The sequence below is a fragment of the Microplitis demolitor genome, chromosome 4 (genome assembly GCF_026212275.2).
Source record: "Microplitis demolitor isolate Queensland-Clemson2020A chromosome 4, iyMicDemo2.1a, whole genome shotgun sequence".
Classification (NCBI taxonomy): Eukaryota; Metazoa; Arthropoda; class Insecta; order Hymenoptera; family Braconidae; genus Microplitis; species Microplitis demolitor.
Genome location: NC_068548.1, coordinates 1,856,239 through 1,877,967, shown reverse-complemented (window position 1 = coordinate 1,877,967; position 21,729 = coordinate 1,856,239). Strand labels below are relative to the sequence as shown.

The 21,729-nt window shown below is 30.7% G+C and overlaps 2 protein-coding genes across 3 annotated transcripts; one reads left to right on the top strand and one right to left on the bottom strand.

Annotated features, from left to right (window-relative positions):
- Window positions 1-90: 90 nt before the first annotated feature.
- Window positions 91-20,963, bottom strand: LOC103571395 (centrosomal protein of 135 kDa). Of its 2 annotated transcripts, XM_008549553.1 has the most exons (19): window positions 20,652-20,963; window positions 20,300-20,576; window positions 19,421-19,653; window positions 18,999-19,358; window positions 18,735-18,930; window positions 17,854-18,087; window positions 17,586-17,752; window positions 16,321-16,503; window positions 16,163-16,258; window positions 15,861-16,090; window positions 15,561-15,771; window positions 14,564-14,679; window positions 6,172-6,451; window positions 4,807-5,004; window positions 4,360-4,739; window positions 4,156-4,287; window positions 3,977-4,087; window positions 2,439-2,506; window positions 91-2,319 (listed from the first exon to the last, which is right to left on the bottom strand). In XM_008549553.1, the coding sequence occupies exons 1-19, from the start codon at window positions 20,841-20,843 to the stop codon at window positions 140-142; spliced, it is 5,844 nt and encodes a 1,947-aa protein (XP_008547775.1). In that variant the 5' UTR covers window positions 20,844-20,963; the 3' UTR covers window positions 91-139. The 2 variants fall into 2 exon arrangements, with proteins under 2 accessions (XP_008547775.1, XP_008547784.1); XM_008549562.1 differs by lacking the exon at window positions 17,854-18,087 and having other exon boundaries at window positions 92-2,319.
- Window positions 8,340-14,519, top strand: LOC103571388 (multiple epidermal growth factor-like domains protein 10). Its single transcript, XM_008549545.2, has 5 exons — window positions 8,340-8,443; window positions 11,664-11,826; window positions 11,914-12,098; window positions 12,158-12,495; window positions 13,661-14,519. Coding segments are annotated over exons 1-5 (1,419 nt in total). The 5' UTR covers window positions 8,340-8,441; the 3' UTR covers window positions 14,392-14,519.
- Window positions 20,964-21,729: the final 766 nt, after the last annotated feature.

The following is a 21,729-nucleotide window of genomic DNA, read 5'->3' as shown; positions in this document are numbered from 1 at the left end:
CATTAAAATGTTATTATTATTTAAAATTAATGTTCATGACTGTAAAGGTAATAAATAATGATAATAAATCTTATTATAAAAAAAAAATAAATTAATTATTTATTTAATTAAAAGTACAATTATTTATAAATTCAAATAATCAACTTCCATATTCCGACTCCGTTGACAATTTACGAGTTTTCTTACGCGTGATTCTTATAGAAGACCCAGAAGTCCCCGAAGAACTCTCCCTTGAATGCCTGCGACGAGACGTGTGCCGCCTGGTTTCTCCAGAGGGTGAGTGGGAGCGCCGCTGGGTGGCGCCAGTGGGCAAGTCCTGGGAAGACCCGGCTTGGGTGGGATTTGTAGTGTAGACTTTTTTGGCATGGGACCGTAAGAAGTAGTGGTGAGATGGCTTAGGGTTAGAAATCGTTTGATGACTCGTGATGGGACTGGATGTGTGAAGTGGCAGTAGATTTAAAATTTGAGGGAACTGGACGTGGGGTGATGGTCTTGTTGGTATTCGTGATTGTCCTGGACATTTATGACACCGGGATAAATTACATTGGGCTGGAGGTTTTTTGGTTTTTGATTTTTTAGCTGGTGATCTAGGTGGTACTTCAACTGGTCCTGGTCTTGGTGGACCTTGATCTGGTCTTGGTCTAGGTTGAGCTTCAACTGGTCCTGGTCTTGATGGAGCTTCAAATGATCCTGGTCTTGGTGGAACTTCAACTGGTCCTGGTCTAGGTGGAGCTTGAACTGGTCCTGGTCTAGGTGGTACTTGATCTGGTCCTGGTCTAGGTGGTACTTGATCTGGTCCTGGTCTAGGTGAAGCTTCAGCAGGTCCTGGTCTAGGTGATTGAACTGGTGGTGGTCTAGTTGATTGAGCTGGTGGTGGTCTAGTTGGTGTTTGAATAGGTGGTGGTCTAGTTGATGATTGAAGTGGTGGTCTAGGTGAAGGTCTAGGTTGAACCTGAGCTGATGGTCTAGATGGAACTTGAACTTGTTCAGGTTGTACTGGTGAAGTTCTAGTTGATACAGGCACTGGTTGTCTCATTGGAGATGCTGCTGGAGCGGAAGCTACCTGAGGAACTGTCTTCCTGACCAGCCGTTTCTTAGGAGCTTTGGCTAAAGGCGGAGGTACCGTAGGCGTAGGAATTCTCCTCTGAGGAGTTTCAGGTTCTGGTTCCAGTGATGAAGGACCTGGTCTTCCACTACTTCGTCTAGTTCTAGGTGTCCTGGACGTCTCGATAACCAACGAAGTGCTCGACTCCTCGATGACAACTCTGTCAGTTGATGGACTGGTTTCCAAAATAAAGCTCGCGCTTCCTGATCTCCTTGAGCCCACAGGTCTTGAGTCTCTCCTTGCGTCTGATATCGTTTCGTTGATCGAGTCCAGTCTCTCCTGGATGGTCCTCGTCAGATTATGAACGTCATCGAACGTTTTCTCAACCACCGATCCAGTGGAGTCAAACAATTCGTCCATCTCTGGTTCAGGCTCTTCATGGACAAGACATCCACGTAATTTATTACTTTCCGTACATCCGCAGTCATCATCTTTGTTAGACTTGTTGCTTTTTTTCTGTAAACCACTTGGACCAGGTACTGCTTCAGGTGATGTAGATTTTTTTTTACTCCCCCGTTTATTTCGTCCACTTCCACCATCATGTTCCTGTGGATCTCCATCTTCTTCTGGTCTAGATCTATCACGTCTTCTAGATCTATCATGTGCTGGTTGTCCAGGTCTATCATCAACCTGCTGATCACCAGCATCATCATGACCCTGTTGTAGACCAGCATCATCATTCTGCTCTGAACCATCACTATGACCCTGTTGTAGACCAGATCTATCATGAGCTTGCTGTGCTCCAGATCTATCAGGTAATTGATCAGCTGATACTCCAACAGATTCATCAACTAAACCAGGTACTGATACTTCAACATCAACGACATCCGGCCTTTGTAATAAATTTTTATCAGTCTGTGTCTTTTTTCTATGCTTTTTACTACCATCAGTATTTGTACCAATTGATTTATCACGTTTACTACCAGGACATGGTGTCACTTTATCATCAGGTCCACAAGATTTACCACATGGTAAAAAACTTAATTTTCTTTTTTTTGAATTTCCCGCGCTTTTTTGTAAATTCAAATTTCCCGCGCTATTTTGAAAATTCAAATTACCGCCATCTGGATTTCTATCACCGCCATCTTGTGGATTTGGATGACCGCCATCTTGTGAATTTGGAGGACCGCCATCTTGTTGTTCACTTGGTGCCTCTTGTTGATAATTAATAATAAATGATTCCATATCCGTAAAAGTATCAACGTCATCTCTGTCTATTTATTTAGATTTTAATTTATAAAATAAAAAAAATAAATAATTTAATATTGCTAATTGAAAAAAAAAACGGTCTACATTTTATTTAGGTGACCGATAGACTTGCTAAGCTGCAAACCTTTATGAGTTACTGCATTTGTACGATTACTCCTCGGAGGTGATGCACCTGGAGGCCCATCATGTAATCTAATTTATTTATAAATATATATGTTTATTAATATATTTATGTAATTGATTAAATTAACTAATTTATCTAGATTTCTATAGCTATATTATATCGTTAAATATATCTGGCGATGAATTAAGCGATCTGCAAACAAATAAATATATATCAAAATTATTTATTTATGCTGATGGTTTTTACATGCAGATTTGTTTTTTGGTTTTTCTGGCGAAAGTATGAGAGATAGGAGGTTTTTTGAGAGAGATTATTTTGTAGGAAATTTAAGGGCGGACAAAAAAGGTCTCTGAGGTTTTTGCTGTAAATTTGATAGGTTGTGAGTAATTTTGAATTTTAGAACTTGGATATAGTTTTAGATTTTTTCAGGTTGATAATGTTATTGATAAATGGGATTTTGGGGTAAACTATTAGAGATATGGTAAAAGTGATAAGGACCAAAGTTGTAGAGAATTAAATTCCCTACAAAAAAGGTCCTGACAAAATTCCCCATAAAGTCAATAGTTTCGTAGTTATTGCAATTTTAAGATCTCTACTCCAAAATTACACGATAGAATTATCATATAAAAATTCTATAAAATTTTTTTCATCTTTAAAAAAGAATTCTGGGTAAACTATCAGAGATAGGGCAAAAGTGATAAGGACCAAAGTTGTAGAGAATTGAATTTCCTACAAAAAAGGTCCTTACAAAATTCCCCATAAACTCAATAGTTTACTAGTAATTTCAATTTAAAAGTCTCTTCTCCAAAATTACAAAAAAAAATTCCAGTTTTTGTATCTTTATGAAGCAATTCTGGCCATATTACCCCAGATATGATAAAAGTGATAAGCACAAAGTTGTAGAGAATTAAATTTTCTACAAAAAAGGTCCTCACAAAATTCCCCATAAACTCAATAGTTTCTCAGTAATTTCAATTCAAAAGTCTACTCCAAAATTCAAAAAAAAAAAATTACCAGTTTTTGTATCTATAAAAAAGAATTCTGGGTAAACTATCAGAGATACCACAAAAGTCATGAGGACCAAATTTGTAGCTCATTAAATTTCCTACAAAAAAGTCATTGACATTTTTTTTCCAAAGTCAACCGTTAGCCATTTATCCATAAAATTTATCCACAATAAACCCAACTTCTTTATACTCATACTCTCTTATCAAATTATTTCTTTAACGCCAACGAATACTTCCGTCCCGATTTACATATAATCGGTTCAGAACAATCGCAACGAGTTACCGATACCGAAAAAGGCAACCGATTGTCCCAACATGAAGACTGTGACCGCGGGGTAGATTTAGTTAAGGCATCGTACGGTAAGTTCAACCAATCCAGCCGTCTTTTCAAGAAAACATGCTCATTAATCAAAAATATATACATATATATATATATATATATATATATATATATATATATATATATATATATATATATATATATATATATATATATATATATATATATATATATAAGAATTAATAAACTACCTGAGATTAGTTCCTAATTCCTGAGGTGAACTGAAGTCAACTCTCGTCGGCGAAATTCCCATCGACTGCGCAGGCTCTCCCGCCATGTGCATTTGATCATAATTATAATTTCTAAAAATTAATTAATTAATCAATTAATTAATCAATAAAAAAATTTTTAATCTACTCAATACTCTTACCTTCGATGTTCTTCTTCTTTTCTAGCGCGATTGAACCTTTCATCAGTTACCTTCCGCCTGAGATCCGCGATCTGGTTGCTGTATTCCGCGGCTTGATTTTGACATCTTTTTAATTCCGCGGACTCTGATGATCTGCAAGTGATTAATTTAAATTTATATGTATATATATGAATATATATATGATAAAAGGGTGTAAAAACGTACAATTTATTCTGGAGATCATTGATCCGTTGCTTCATACGATCAATTTCATTGAGAAGTTCCTGGTTATTTTTTTGACACTCGACGGATTCACGCCGCGCTTGGTCTAGAAGCATTTGAAGCCGGTCTATGGTCACGTAGTCGCGTGACTTTTGATCCTGGACTAAGTTTTGCTCGACTTTGACGCGAGACAGTTTGGTTTCGTACTGAACAATGAGTGATTCTTTGTCAATTATCTCTTTTTTCAATGATTCCTTTTGCTGGTCGAGCTGGACGCAGAGATCGCGGACTGCGTTGAGATCAGTTTCGGCGGTTTTTCTTAATTCTAGTTGCTGGCGCACTTGGGTTTCGAGACTGGCGACATTCTGAGTTAACTCTGTTATCTGTTTTTAAATTTATTAATTAATCAAGTGATTAATTGGGTGATTAGTATGGGAGAGAATGAGGTACCTGAGCTTCGTAACCGTGAATAAGACAGTCTTTGTCAGCGAGCTGTCTTTCGAGATCGATTAATCGATCTCGGGCGGACTGTAATGCCCCTCGAGCTTCTGCAGCTTCGGACTCGAGACTGTGGTTGTTGTTTTCGAGAACTGTGGCTTCTAAACTGAGACTACGGAAGTGATTTAGCATCTCAGTGCGTTCATTTTCCTGAGAAAAATAAAAAATTTAGAAATCGATTGATTTTTTGAAGGTTGAGTTGATTAAGAAGTCGAGAAATCGATTTTTAAAATTTTATATCGATATATCGAATTTTGAATTATCGATATATCGATTGAAACTTCGATATATCGAAGTATAGTTCGATGTTTCAATTCATTTACCAGATAATTTAAAATTACGTTACTAAAAAACATTCGATATATCGAAGTAGACATCGATATATCGAAATACGAATCGATATATCGAATCATAAATCGATATATTGATCAACAGTCGATTAAAAAAAAATTTTAACGATGTATTCAATTATAATTTGATATATCGTACGATGAATCGATATATCGAATCAAACTTCGATATATCGATTTATAAATCGAAATATCGATTACCAGTTCAGTATTGCTGACATTTTAATTTATAATATCTAATGAAAATTCGATATATATCGAACTGTCAATCGATATATCGAATCAGACTTCGATATATCGAATCGAATTTAAATAAATCGATGAAAAGTTTGATATATAAAATATTTCTAAATTTTATCAGAAGGAATATTCGATATATCGATAAGAAATTTAATATATCGGACTGTCTATCGATATATCGAACCAAATTCCGATATATCGAATCGAACTTAGATGAATTGATAAGAAATTCGATATATCTCTTTTTTCTGAATTTTATCACTAACAAAGTTCGATATATCGATTTATATTCGATATATCGATAAAAAAATTCGATATATCTTATTTTTCTAAATTTCATGACTAACAAAATTCGATATATCGATTCATATTCGATATATCGATTAAAAAAATTCGATATATCGAATCGAACTTAAATAAATCGATCAAAAATTCGATATATCTTATTTTTCTAAATTTTACCACTAACAAAGTTCGATACATCGATTCATACTCGATATATCGAAAAAAACGATATATCGAATCAAACTGAAATAAATCGATCAAAAAGTCGATGTATTCCATTTTTCTACATTTCATTACTAATAAAGTTCGATATATCGATTCAGATTCGATATATCGAACCAAATTTTTTTTTTTTAATTAAAATAAACAATTATGTTTTTCTGAGTGTTTTTAATTACGGGATTTTTTCAGTGAGCTGTTATTTAAATATGCAACAACATACTTTTCTGTTGAGTAATTCTTCAGCACGTCGTACTTCACTGACGTAAGTCTGCAACTGCCTTTTAAGATCGTGAGACTCAGCACGTGAAGCCTCCAATTCACGCTGTAGTGTCCTAATTTCACATGTCACTGCCGCCAAATCGTCTTGCAACCGTCGATTTTCCATAACAGCGTTGTCCCGATCTGCATTTGCTCCCGCCAATTGACGATTATTGTTCTCTAGTTCCATCTGCATGTTGCGCAACTGTCGTTCCTGCTCAGCGCTCGTGTCCATGCATATTCTGACAAAACAAATCATCGCTTATCAATTACTGACAACTAATCTGTCATCTATCAATTACTAAAACAAACCCCTAGTACCTCTGCCAACCGCAATACAAAATAAAAACCCGCGAAGTAATTTTATTAATGATTCGAAAGTTGTGATCATTAAATCCATCTCTGCTAATAAAATACCGGAAGAGGAAATACACAGAATTAAATCCTGTCTGTCTCTGGTCCAAAGACGGATCTATTGCATCTTAAACTAGTAAACTCATCTGACAAGTTTATCTTTTAAATTTAAATTTAAATTCAAATCTAGATTTAAATCTTTATCTCGATTTTTAAATTCCGATTTAAATCTTTGAAAAAAAAAAAAAAATTATTTATTCAGGCATTTAATTATGTAACCACGTGGGAGATCTTGAGATAATAAATGTATGTGTATTTAATAATAAAAAAATTTAATAATAATAATAATAATGATAATAATAAAAAGCAAGAGGGAAGCCCTAGAGAGTTGCAACTTAAACTTTCTCCTGGCTCTTGTCTGTAATACGGATTTCTGTGCTCGAGAGAAAGAAAAAACACGCAGATGATACCTGGGCTCTTATATTATTTATATATATAATATATATATATTAATATGGAAGTGAAAACTTTAAATTTTATGTGATAATAAATGACTTTTTATTATTATTTCATTGTTTGCTTTGTTGTAGATCTTTGATTAACTTTAGATGAGGATTTTGTGAAAACTAAGGGGCTAGGAAAAAAATTTATAAGGACTTTTTTGTTGGAAATTTAAGGATGGATAAAAAAGGTCCTTATGAATATTGAGGTAAAGTCAATGGTTTAGGAGTAATTGCGATTTTAGTAATTGAACTAAAACGGGAGTTGAAAAAAAATTTATTGGGTGTCATTGTTTATGTTTGAGGTGATTGTGGGCGAACTATGGGAGATATGGAAAAAGTGATAAGGACCAAAGTTGTAGAGCATTAAATTTCCGACAAAAAAGTCCTCATGAAATTTTTTGTAAATTCAATAGTTTATGAGTAATTGCAATTTAAAGTCTACTCCAAAATTTACTTGGAATAATTTAAAAAAATCTACTGTAGTTTTTCTGTCTATATTTTAAAATTCTGACTAAACTATCAAAGATATGATAAAAATGATAAGGAATAAAGTTGTAGAGAATTAAATTTCCGACAAAAAAGGTCCTTACAAAATTTCCCATAAAGTCAATAGTTTACTAGTAATCGCATTTCAAAGTTACAGGCTTAAAAAATTCCCGCCAATTATTTTTCAAATTTTTTTTTTAAATTAAAAAAAAACAAAAAAAAAAATTGGAATTATGATCAATGGTAAAAATTAATTTTTTGGCTCACTAGATTTAGAGTAAAAAAATTAACATGAATTTTTTTATATTTACGTGACGGTTGATCAGATATTTAAATTTGAAATTATTAAATTTTAAACTCGACCACAATACCGGAAGTATTATGGATTTGAATAAAGGACAATAATAGGTACTACTTTATACTTATTGTTGATACCGATCTCAGAGAGCTGAGATAGAATTTGAATGTTCAAATAATCGGTAACGAAATAATATTACGAAAGATTTGAATTTGAAACTAGGATACGATTTGAGTCAATGGGAAAACCTATTGACTCATGCATCCTTAATCCCTTTCAAGTTTTAAATGTTATATATTTATATTTGTATAGATATATATAATATATGATATATAATATACAATATAATAAATGATAGCCCCTCTACTTAATGGAGAATCTAAAAGAGCAAGTGTTAGGTAACCAGGTAGTATACTCATGAAGGTCTTGCCAGTCAAGCCGCGGGACTCGATTCGTTTACATCTCTACAACTTTTTTTTTTTTTTTTATATTTAATTGTTAGATAAATAAGTAAATTATAATTTTTAATAATAATAAAATGTGACAAGTGTTTGAAATTTTGAAATTTGTGAAAAAGAAAATTTTTTAAACATGTAAGTAATTTTTTTAAATTTTTAATTTAAATATTTAAATAAAATCGATATATCGATTTTTTATGATCGATATATCGAAGTTGGAGTCGATAAATTAAATTTTTAATAGTTGTTATCTCGATTTTTAAAAAATCGATATATCGAAATTTGTATCGATATATCGAAGTTGGAATCGATATATCGAACTTTAAATAATCTATATATGATATAATTTAATATTTTTGTAAAAATTATTTAATTTACGTTTTTTAATCGATTTATTGAGTAATCGAAGTGTTGAATCGATATATCGAATCACGTAATCGATATATCAAAATCTACATAATCGATATATGAAATTCCTAGTTATTAATTTTTTTTTTAAATATTTTAATAAAATTTGATAATTTGAATTTTATATAATCGATATATTGACATTTGAATCGATATATCGAAGTTGGCATCGATATATCGAATTTTATATAGTCGATATAATAAAATTATTTTTCCAAATTATTGTAAAAATTACCAGATTTACTTTTTTTAATCGATTTAGTGGAAAGATCGATATATAGAAGTACTGATTCGATATATCGAATCTCGTAATCGATATATCGAATTTTACATAATCGATATATTAAATTTCCATTTAATAATTTTTCTAAAAATTATTAAATTAAATTTTGTCAATCGATATTTTAGATAATCGATAGATCAAATTTTACATAATCGATATATCGAATTTTCAATAATCGATACTTCAAATTTACGATATCAATAATTTTAAAAAAATTAATAAAAAAATTTCAAAAAAAATTTTAACAAAAATCGATATATCGAATTATCAATCGATATATCGAATTTTGAATTGATATATCGAATTTTCAATAATCGATACTTTAAATTTACTATATCAATAACTTTTAAAAATAATTAATAAAAAAATTTCAAAAAAAATTTTAACAAAAAACGATATATCGAATTATTAATCGATATATCGAATTTTGAATTGATATATCGAATTTTCAATAATAGATACTTAAAATTTACTATATCAATAACTTTTAAAAATAATTAATAAATAAATTTCAAAAAAAAATTTTAACAAAAATCGATATATCGAATTATCAATCGATATATCGAATTTTGAATTGATATATCGAATTTTCAATAATCGATACTTCAAATTTACTATATCAATAACTTTTAAAAAAAATTAATAAAAAAATTTCGAAAAAAATTTTAATAAAAAACGATATATCGAATTATCAATCGATATATCGAATTTTGAATTGATATATCGAATTTTCAATAATCGATACTTAAAATTTACTATATCAATAACTTTTAAAAATAATTAATAAAAAAATTTCAAAAAAAAATTTTAACAAAAATCGATATATCGAATTATCTCTCGATAAATCGAATTTTGAATCGATATATCGAATTTTCAAAAATCGATTAATCGATTCAAAATTTCACCTACTCATAAATAAATATCATATCAAACTGTTTATCGAATCGAGATATCGATTTATCAATAAATCGATTATCGATTTTTCAAAAACTTAAAATTAAATTTTTTTTTTTTTTTTTTTTTTTAAATACAAAACTACCAAAAAAATAAAATTACCTAAGTTTGGCATCATTATTACAAGGACACGGTAATCTACAATTAGAACACACAGAATAGCAAGACTCCATCACACCCGGATTTTAAATTTAACCAAAAATTTAAAATTTAGTCCCATCAGCTCAAAATTTTATCATGACCGCGATTTTAAATTAACTGTCAAAATAACAATAATAATAATAGTAGTATATAATAACCACAAAAGGTTAAAAAAAACAAAGGAATTTATATTTATTTATTATTTATATCCCGATTGATACAGATCTGAGTAATTAACAGCAAAAATAACAACGTAACGAGAAAGTAATGATGTAATTCCCACCGGTAGTTTTTAACAAAAATTGCGTAAGAATTTTTTTCTTTATCTTTTAATCTTTAATCCAGTTGTTATTAATAATTAATTTTTTTTTTAATCATTATTGATATTATTATTATTATTTAAAATTTATATAATATTATAATTTCATGTTATTATTCATCGAGGAACTGAAACGATTTGTATTCTGTCCTATATATCAGCACTTTCACTCGCAATGACCTTCTGCCTTGAAGGCCAAATTCTGTTCTCTATAATTTTATTTTTATCTATTTAAATTATTTTCAATAAGTCTCAAGACCCGGTCTAGAAGTTTTTCAAATTTAATTGACGATTTGTTCAAATTTTTATTCAAAGTTTAAGAATTGAGCTGTCATTAATTCTATAAATGTCAGTGTGTCTTTATAAGGAATTTCTGACTAAACTATTGGAGATATGGTAAAAGTTATAAGGACCAAAGTTGTAGAGAATTAAATTTCTCATAAAAAAGGTCTGCATGAAATTCCCCATAAAGTTAAAAGTTTTCTAGTTGTTGCAATTCAAAGTAATTAATCTGGAATTTGGAGTTAAAATAAATTTCTTTGATGTCTTTGTGTCTTTATATGGTGATTCTGGCTAAACTATTGGAGATATGATAAAAATGATAAGGACCAAAGTTGTAGAGAATTAAATTCCCTATAAAAATGGCCCTTACGAAATTTCCCATAAAGTCAATAGTTTCCTAGTTATTGCAATTCAAAGATCTCTACTCCAAAATTACACGATAGAATTATCATATAAAAATTCTATAAAATTTTTTTCATCTTTAAAAAAGAATTCTGGGTAAACTATCAGAGATATGGCAAAAGTGATAAGGACCAAAGTTGTAGAGAATTAAATTTCCTACAAAAAAGGTCCTTACAGAATTCCCCATAAACTCAATAGTTTACTAGTAATTTCAATTTAAAAGTCTCTACTCCAAAATTACAAAAAAATTTCCAATTTTTATATCTTTATAAGCAATTCTGGCCATATTACCCCAGATATGATAAAAATGATAAGGACCAAAGTTGTAGCTCTTTAAATTCTCTACAAAAAAGGTCTCTATAAAATTTCCCATAAACTCAATAGTTTACAAGTTATGACCTTCTGATCCGAGAGCCGAATTCTGTCCTTTTTTTTAAATATTTTCAAAATTTTTCAAAATTTTCAATTTTTTTTTTTGGTGTTAAAAATGAAAGCAAAAAAATTTCTGATTTAGTTCATCATTAAAAAAAAAATTATTATATTTATGGGTTTTTTTTTTTTTTCAGGTTGATTAAGAGTTTAATTGTATTATTAGTAATTAAAAATATAAATGGCGCGATAGTGCCACCACCATGGGCTAATCCATCGAGTAACCCATGTGCTGCGGAACCACGTGGGTGGCAATTGCTCTATTGGCCACCCGATGGCAAATGTTACAAAATATTTAAGGTAAATTCAAATTAATTACAAAATATTTGAATTACAAGAAAGTAAATTGCTGAAGATTTAAATTTTAATGAAAGAAATTGATGACAGATTGGAGCCCCGTGTCCAGAAACAATGGAACTAGGTCCATCTGCAAAAGGTCAAGGAGTTACTGCTGAATGTCGGTGCCCACCGGGAACAGCCCAGTCGTCTTATGATTCAATTTGCTATGGAATATTCACCAGAGCCGCGTGTCCTGATGGACAATATTTCGCGCCACTTCCGGATACTAATGAGTAATGATTATTTATTGTTAATTAGAGTTCAGAGATCATGGATCTATAATTTGTTGCAGCTCTAGGAGGTGGGGAGTCTGCAAGAAGCCAGAAGAGTGCGAGCGCGGGAAATTATTCTGGCCGCGAGACGGCAAGTGCTACAGCAAATTTACCCGCGGGCCGTGTCCGAGAGGCCAATTGCTTGTGGAAAGCAAGGAGGGAATTAGTGAGTGCTCTTGTGCTGCAGAAGGCGAATTGGGGGCTTATTATTGGAGAGGCACCGAGGAAGGCTGCTTCGAACACTACACCAGGGGTCCTTGTGCTGAGTCTGGGGAAATTTTTATGCCCGGTGGAATTTGCGGGTGTTTCAAAAATATGCCTCATTATCACTCTGAAACGAGGATGTGTTATCCTCTAGGTAATTTAAAAAAAAAATTATTTCGATATATCGAAGTTTTGATAATCGATATATCGAATTTTTAAAAATCGATATGTCGATTTTTTTATCAATATATTAATAAAAATCGATTTTACTAATATCGATATATCGAATTTATAGAAAATCGATATATCGAAGTTTTGATAATCGATATATCGAATTTTTTAAAATTGATATGTTCATTTTTTTATCAATATATTAATAAAAATCGATTTTACTAATATCGATATATCGAATTTATAGAAAATCGATATATCGAATTTTTAATATCAATATATCGAATTTTTAAAACGAGATATCGTGATTTTTTTATCAATATATTGAAAAAAAATTTATTTTACTAATATCGATGTATCGATTTTATAGAAAATCGATATATCGAATTTTAGTATCGATATATTAATAAATATCGACTTAATAAATTTTGTGGATAATAATATTTATAAAAATCGATTAATCGAATTTTTAATATCGAAATATTGATAAAAGTTAATGTATCGATTTATTGATACAAATCGATTTGACAAATATCGATATATCAAACTTATAGAAAATCGATATATCGAATTTTTGGTATCGATATATTAACAAAAATCGATTGAATAAATTTTGTGAAGCGAAATATTTATAAAAATCGATTAATCGAACTTGTAATATCGAATTATTGACAAAGTTCGATATATCGAATTTTTAATTATCGATGTATCGAACTTCTAAAGATCGATATATTGATAAAATTCGATTTGACAAATATCAATACATCGAACCTTACAAAATCGATATATCGACATATATCGATATATCGAACATCAACTAATCGATATATCGAATTTTAATGATCGATATATCGTACTTCTAAAAATCGAAAAATTGATAAAAGTCAAGTTGACAAACATCAATATATCGAAGCTTGAAAAATCGATAAATCGATATATCGACATAGATCGATATATCGAACATCAAGTAATCGATATATCGAATTTTAATGATCGATATATCGTACTTCTAAAGATCGAAAAATTGATAAAAGTCAAGTTGACAAAAATCAATATATCGAAGCTTGAAAAATCGATATATCGATATATCGAACTTCAAAAAATCGATAAAAATTTTTTTTTTCTAATTTAAAATTTGAAATCGACAGGAGGTATAGGGCCGTGCAAACAAGGTCATCATTACGTAGTAACAAACGCAAGCATCGCACGTGAGGAAGAAATATACGCAACATGTACTTGTAAACCTGGTCATGTTCTCTACTCAGACGGTCTCTGCTACCGCAAGTACACCCGCGGCCCCTGTCAGCTCGGCAGCATGCTAATAAACTCAACATCCTGTGTCCAGGTGCCCTGCAAGCGCGGGAGACTCTACTTCCCCCGAGAGCGAACCTGTTACCGTGTTGGTAATCGCGGTCCCTGTTCTGCTGGACAAGTAGTCCTCTATGACCACAACGTCCGGCCCTCCGTCGACGGTGTCAGCTACAACGGGGTCTGTGGTTGCACGAAGCTTCTGAAATTGTCAGGAAAATGCCATGACGCTCTCGAGGAAAATAAATGCGAAATGATTCCTGGGATGTTCTTAGTGGGGAAAACCTGCCACAAACTCTACACCCAAGGACCCTGTGGCCAGGGTGAATGGCTCGTTGCCCAAAGACGACCGCGCGGTAAATTTAATGGCCAATGGCTAAATAATAATGATTATAATAATAATAAGGTGACTTGTGAATGCCGTCCGGGTTACAAAAGAATAAATTCGCCGGTAAACACTGACACGGATGTCGAAACAAATGTGCTGAGTGGTCTACCTGGTGAATGTCAACCACCGGCTGTCGGTATTGCTAATTATTTAAACCAACAATACAAAATTATCCAGCAGTAATTTAAAATTTTTTTGTGTTGTGATGTGATGTGATGTAATTTTTATTTTTAAATTTAAAATTTTAAATTATTATTATTAAGGACAATAGTTGTAATGTTTTTTTAATTAGTTGTATTTATTGAAGCCAAGTGTATATAATGTGTAAATATATTTTTAATAAATAGTTACTCACTGATTTTTGTGTTGTAAGTCACGGAGCTGTTGCTCAATACCGTTCGTTTGTTGCTCTTTTAGCACAACTTCGCGTTCTAGTGCTGATATTTTTTCAGTCTTCTCGTCTAGCTCCATCTGAAAAAAAAAATTATTTTTAATTTGAGAAAAAAAAAAAAAAAAAAAAAAAAAAATCGATATATCGATGGAGACATTTATGGAATCGATTGTGAGCAGATCGATGTATCGACTTGAAAAATTGAAATTTTGTTTCTTTGATATATTTTACGAAAATTCGATTTATCGAAAAAAAATCGATATATCGATTCAAGTACTTCGATATATCGATTCAAATACTTCGATATATCGATTAATAAAGTTACCAATTATTTAATGGATTTAAAAATATTATTATGTAATTCAAATAAAAAATCGATATATCGATATACATACTTCGATATATCGATTATTAAAATTTCGATATATCGAATTGAAAATTTTAAATTAATCGATTTAAGAATTTTTTTACTAAGATTTAGATATATTAATCTAACAGTTTTTTTTTAAATCCAAATAACAAATCAAGTTTTAAAGTAAATAAATCAATGTGTCGATATACATACTTCGATATATCGATTACTAAAATATCGATACATCGAATTGAAAATTCTTATGGTTTCAAAAGTGTTATTTTTATTATTAAAACAATAAATCGATTTTCAAGTAATTAAATTGATGTATCGATTTCAGTACTTCGATATATCGATTACCAAAATATCGATATATCGATCTATCAATTTTTCTTGAAAATTTCAACAACAAATCAATTTTTCCGATAAATAAATCGATGTATCGATTTAAATACTTCGATATATCGATTACCAAAATTTCGATATATCGATTCAAAAATTTAAATTCATTATTTCAAAAATTTCTGTCTACCAATACAAATAAAAAATCCATTTTCTAAGTAATTAATCGATATATCGATTCAAACACTCCCAAAAAAAAAAACTTACAAGCAACTGATCTTTTTCTCGATCCAATCTCGCCATACTCGAGCGCAAAGTATTTATTTCCTGTTTCTGATCCTTTACTTGATTGTTCAATTGCACTTGTTGCTGCTCCAAATTTCTATTACGCTCGACAGCTTTCGCCAGCTCAGCTTCCGATTGATGTAACTGACTCTGCACGTCCCCCAGTGCCTGGTCCGTTTGATCTTGCAGCGCCCTGTCATTAAAGTCCCATTCTCACATCATTGATTCTCTCAATCATTCAATCATTCACTAAATAACAACATTAATCAATTAATTAATTACCTCAATTGAAAATATTGAGTCCTCTGTGCCGCCAACTCCTGCTTAGTTCTTCGCAACTCTTCCTTAGCATCTTCTAGCTGATCTTCAAGTCCAGTCAGCGCAGATCTTCTGCTCTCTTGGCTCAGTACAAAATTATGTTTCTCTCGTTCCACTTCTTCTAGCTTCAGTTCCAAGTCGCGTAGACGTTCTCTAAGTCGTCTTTGCTCACTCGTATGCGCTTCTGTCGCTAACTAAAAATAAAAAAAAAAATAAATAAACATCAATTAATTACCATTACATTAATTGCTAATTAACAAAATTACCTTGAGACGTTCCCGTAAAATATCCCGCTCCTCAATCAAACGCTCAGCATCGGCGCGCGCAGAATCTCGCTCGCGTTCTACGCGCATTAGAGAAATCTATGAATGAAAGAATTAATTAATTAATTATCTGAGGAACCTGGATTAATTACTGCAATTACTTTGGATCCGTTGTCAGTCGAGTAGCAGCCGCAGGAGCCCAGACTCCTGCATGTTTGTAATTTATTCTCAAGTTCAAATTTCTCACGAGCTAATTCTTTACGTTCGCGCTGCAGTTCTGTTATTTTTACTTCCTTTTCATTTAATTGCTGCTTTAATTCGCATATTTGTGACCATAATTCAGTCTGAAATTTAAAAAAAAACAAAATTGATCACTTGATGGTGGCAACTCATAGATTTCGATATTCAAATTTTTCAGTTAATTTTGAATTTAAAATTTTTTCACAGGGTGACCACAAAGAAATGATTTAAAAATTCCCTGATATTTCCCGGTTTTCCAGTAAAGTTTTTCACATTTTTCCCTGAGTTTGAAATTTTATTCGAATCTAGATATTCAAAGTTTTTATTACATTTTCATTTTCAATAATTTAATTTGATAATTAAATGATAAGAGGAACCGTAACAAAATGCCAACTAAATAAATTAATATTGACTACTTTTAATTATTCGATGTTAAAAATGTATAAGTTAAAATATTTAATAAGAAATTTAATGATTTGAATAAATTAAAAGTACACTGGTTACAAAAATTAAGGGATACTAAAAAAATTATAAATTTTTTATTAATTTTCCCCAGGTTGTAACTCGAAGGAAAATGGTCGTACAAAAAAAACAAAAATTCAAACTGTAGCTTCAAGTGTCTAGTTTTCTGATCTGGTCTTTAAATTTTTTTATTATGCACGGTTCCGGGGCAATCAACAATCAATCATAATTATCGAAAAAAATTTATTGAAGCTCGAAGACCGTTTTTAAGACGACCAAAAATTTGATTAATTTATTTTTCGATAGATTTCTTAGGATTACTCTGGAACCACACATGGTAAAAAAATTTAAAGACCAGATCAGAAAACCAGACACTTTAAGCTACAAGTTGCCTTTTTTGTTTTTGTCATATGACCATTTTCCTTCGAGTTACAACCTGGGGAAAATCACTTTAAAATTTCACATTTTTTTGACATCCCTTAATTTTTATAACTCATGTATTATTTAAAATTTTTTAAATTTTTAACTGTCACAATTTAATTCCCGGATACTTTTCGAAATTCCAACATTTCCATGATATTTCCCGTTTGCATTAAATTCCCGATATTCCCAGTTTGTGGCCACCCAAAAAAAGAAACAAAAAATCTACAGAAAATTCTCTTAAACCTCTACTCTACTCTAACAACAATTTCCATACTTCAGTCTTCTAAAAAAAAAAAATTACCGTGTCCGCATCCTTCCTTTGACTAGACAATTTATTCCACTCCTCTCTATAATAATTTTTATCCCGCTCCAATTGCTGGATCGTCTTTTCCAATTGTTTTATTTTGTCATCCTTATCAGCAATTTGTTTGCTCATCCCGTTGGCTTTGTCATTCGACGCCCGTTTGTCTGCAGTAAAAAAAAAAATTATGCAACATAAAACAATTAAAATAATTAATTAAAAAAAAAAAAAATAAATAAATAAATAAATGATTAGAGTGCAAGTGTACCAGTTTTTCCTGTGCTCTTACTGTTAGAAGCTCTAGTGTTTGTTATTTTTCTACTGTCAGTTTTGTTATTTTTTTTGTTACTATCATTGTTACTGTTATTGTTATTGTTATTGATGTTATTATTGTTTAATTGCTGCGTAAGTAGAGAGTTTGCTTCCCTTAACTCCGCTAATTCAAATCTCTGATTCTGATTTTCGTGTGATAGTCTACCGATTTCGACATTCAAGTGCTCTTCTAATTAAACATGCAAGTGTCAATTATTTAAGTGGTTAATAAAGAAAAAAAAAATTGAGGTAGATAAGCAATGAGGTGCCAAGCGAGCAAAAAATATTTTTGGATTTTTGTACAAATAATTGGGCGGGAATAAAATTTTTTGAAAATTATTCTAGTGAAGGCTTTAAATCTTTTTTTTGAGAAAATTATTGGATTTATGAAAAAATTTATAGAGACCTTTTTTGTAGGAAATTTAATTTCCTTTAAAATTAGTCCTTGTCATTTTTTTTGTATCTGTAATATTTTAGCGGGAATTTCAATTTTAAGATTAAAGGAATTTTTAGCAATAAAATTTTTTGAAAGTTATTCTAGTGAAGACTTTAAATCTTTTTTTTGAGAAAACTATTGAATTTATGAAAAAATTTATAGAGACCTTTTTTGTAGGAAATTTAATTTCCTTTAAAATTAGTCCTTATCATTTTCTTCGTATCTGTGATATTTTAGCGGGAATTTCAATTTTAAGATTTAAGGAATTTTAAGAAATAAAATTTTTTCAAAATTATTCTAGTCAGGACTTTAAATCAATTTTTTTTTTCCAAAACTCTACTTACATTTTGATTGGCACGTCATTGCTCGCTAAAATAAATAAAAATAAAAATATTAACTACCAATTAATTCCAAATCATTAACCCGGTTTTTCAGTTGTCTGTTTTCTTCCTGTACTTCTTCCAGCTTCCGCTGAATGTTTCGTTTTTCCACTCGACAACTCTCCAAATCCGCACGGAGTTCTTGACTCGTGCGTTTTTCTCCCAGTAGATTTGTCTCTAGTTGATGAATTTGCGTCATTGCATTTTCAAATTTCTCCTATAACCAAATTTAAATTTAAATTCATACAAAACATCTCCAATAATTTATCTTCAGAAAATCCATACCTGCAGCTGACTAACTCGCTTATTATTTTCCTTGACAGTAGAATTGCAATCAGCCTCGACCGCCAGCGCGATGTGATCAATATCCTTGAGTTCTTTCTCCAGCTCCTCGTTTCTCTCCGCCAGCTTCATCGCCTGGGTCATGGCGTCATGCTGCTTGTCCAGAGCGTCTCTTAACTGCTGTTCCAAGTTGAGCTTTGCCTGCTGCAGCACTCGGACTTCGTTTATCTCTGAGAATTTATTCTGTCCACTCCAGCCATCATTACATTCAATGCAGCGCTCGTTTTTCCTGCAAGTGCAGCTACCGATCCGCGTCTCCAGCATCTTCTTCAATCGATACAACTCTTTGTCCTTCAGCGACAGCTGCAAATAATCAATCAATTAATCTTTACAATCTCTTTACAATCAAATTTATCAGAAATTACCTGCTCTCTGTATGTATGAATGTTATCCTTCTGCTGGGATAATTCAGCTTTCAATTTTAAGACTTCATGATTTAATGAACTGATTTTTCTGTCAGCCATCGAAACCAAGTCGACAGTTCGCTGATCGGGTGTACTGAGATTTAAATATCGGTTATTATCACTAGCATCGACTGGTAATTCATCAGCTTCTAGTACTGGTTTCCTTAATGGAAATACCGCTCGTTTTTTGTTACCTGAAAAAATAAATTCAAATTTTGAAATTTGAATTTACCGCCAATTTTATTTTTTAAAAATCCCTTGGTATTTTTATGCCATCCTCCAAATTTACTGATAACTGATTTATTTATCAAAAAATTTGAATTTGAAATTTAAATTAACCGCCAATTTTATTTTTTAAAAACTACCTGTCATTTTTACTCCATTCTCAAAATTTACTGATAAATAATTTATTTATCAAAAAATTTGAATTTGAAATTTAAATTTACCGCCAATTTAATTTTTTAAAAACTACCTGTCATTTTTACTCCATTCTCAAAATTTACTGATAAATAATTTTTTTTATCAAGAAATTTGAATTTGAAATTTAAATTTACCGCCAATTTTATTTTTTAAAAACTACCTGTCATTTTTACTCCATTCTCAAAATTTACTGATAAATAATTTTTTTTATCAAGAAATTTGAATTTGAAATTTAAATTTACCGCCAATTTTATTTTTTAAAAACTACCTGTCATTTTTACTCCATTCTCAAAATTTACTGATACCTGACTTATTTATCATTAAAATCACTAATCAAATTTTTTTTCACCAAGTCCTCGATAAAAAAAACCTGTCCCAGTCTCGGGACAAAATTTTCATTAAAAAATAAAAAAAAATTACCTAGTGCGTTACTGACAGTTGGTTTGCAACACTTTCCCAGAAGTTCCTGGATCCTCTTGGACTTGTTCGCAGACTCAGTTTCCAGATCTTTGATCTTTTTTAAATTCCTCGAGGACGCCAGCTGCAGGTCCGCGCACTCGTTCTCCAGTCTCTGAATTTTTTTCTTTAATTCTTTGGTTACCTTCAAGTGATTTTCCTTGCACTGGATCAGTTCGTCATGGATTTTATTGCTCTCTAGTGAACCGTCGAGTTTAAAAGAAGTCTGCGGGTTGCGGTTCTTTAAATAAATAAGTAAATAAATAAATAATTAAATTAAAACATAACCAAGTAAATATTTAAAATAAATGAATACCTCGATATTATTTGCAGCTACACTCTTGTAATATTTTAAACTCTCAGTTGTTTTTATTAAATCAGCAAGTAGTTGTTCTACAAGAGATATCGAGTCTAGAGATAACGATTGTTTATAACCTAGACAGTCGAGTCTTTTTTTAACCGCGCGATATTTCGCGCCGATTGTGTACGACTCTGGTACGTCGCACATTTTATTTTATTTTATTTGTTTATTTCAATATATATTTTATTATCACTTAATTGTTTAGTTTTTAATTACTTTAATTACCGCATTATTTATTTACGAATGTAAACAATGACAGGACTCGATCGCGCCTAAAACCTAAAGCGAACAGATAATGCGGGTGAAGCTTAAGGCACATGCGCATGCGCCCTAAATTTAGAATAAAAAAAATTAATTTAGAAATTTTTAAATTTGAATTTTTTGTGTCAAAAAATTTTAATGGAAAATAAAAATTCTGATTGTTATTTTTTAATAGAAATTCAAATTGGAAAATTTGGGAATTTAAATTTTCCGCCAATTTATAGAAAATGTTAAAATAAATTTAAAAAATTTTGTAAGTACAAGTTTTCAAATTTTTTTCTTAAAATTTCAAAGTAAAGACTAAAAATTTATTTTTTTAAAAGTAATAGACTTTAAAGTTTTAAAAATTTACAACTTTCCGCCCTTTATTTTAAATGAATATAAAAAATTAAAGTACAAATTTCCAACTTAAGTAAAAATTTAAAAATAAAAACTAAAAACTTCTATTTTAATTTTTTCCCAAAAATTTATTACTTAAAATTTCAAAAATTCAAATTTACCGCCAATTTATTTGAAAAATAAAAATACAAATTCCAAACTCCAAAGAAAATTTAAAAACAAAAACCAAAAACTTCTATCCAATTTTTTCTCAAAAATCTATTCTTTAAAATTAAAAAAAAATTAAAATTTCCCGCCAATTTATTTAAAACAAATTTAGAAAATAAATTCAATTTTTCCAGTTCAAATAAAAACCAAAAACTCCCAATTTATCCTCTAAATCCCTAGTTTAAAATTTCAAAAAATTTAAATTTCCCGCCACTGTAAAAATTCA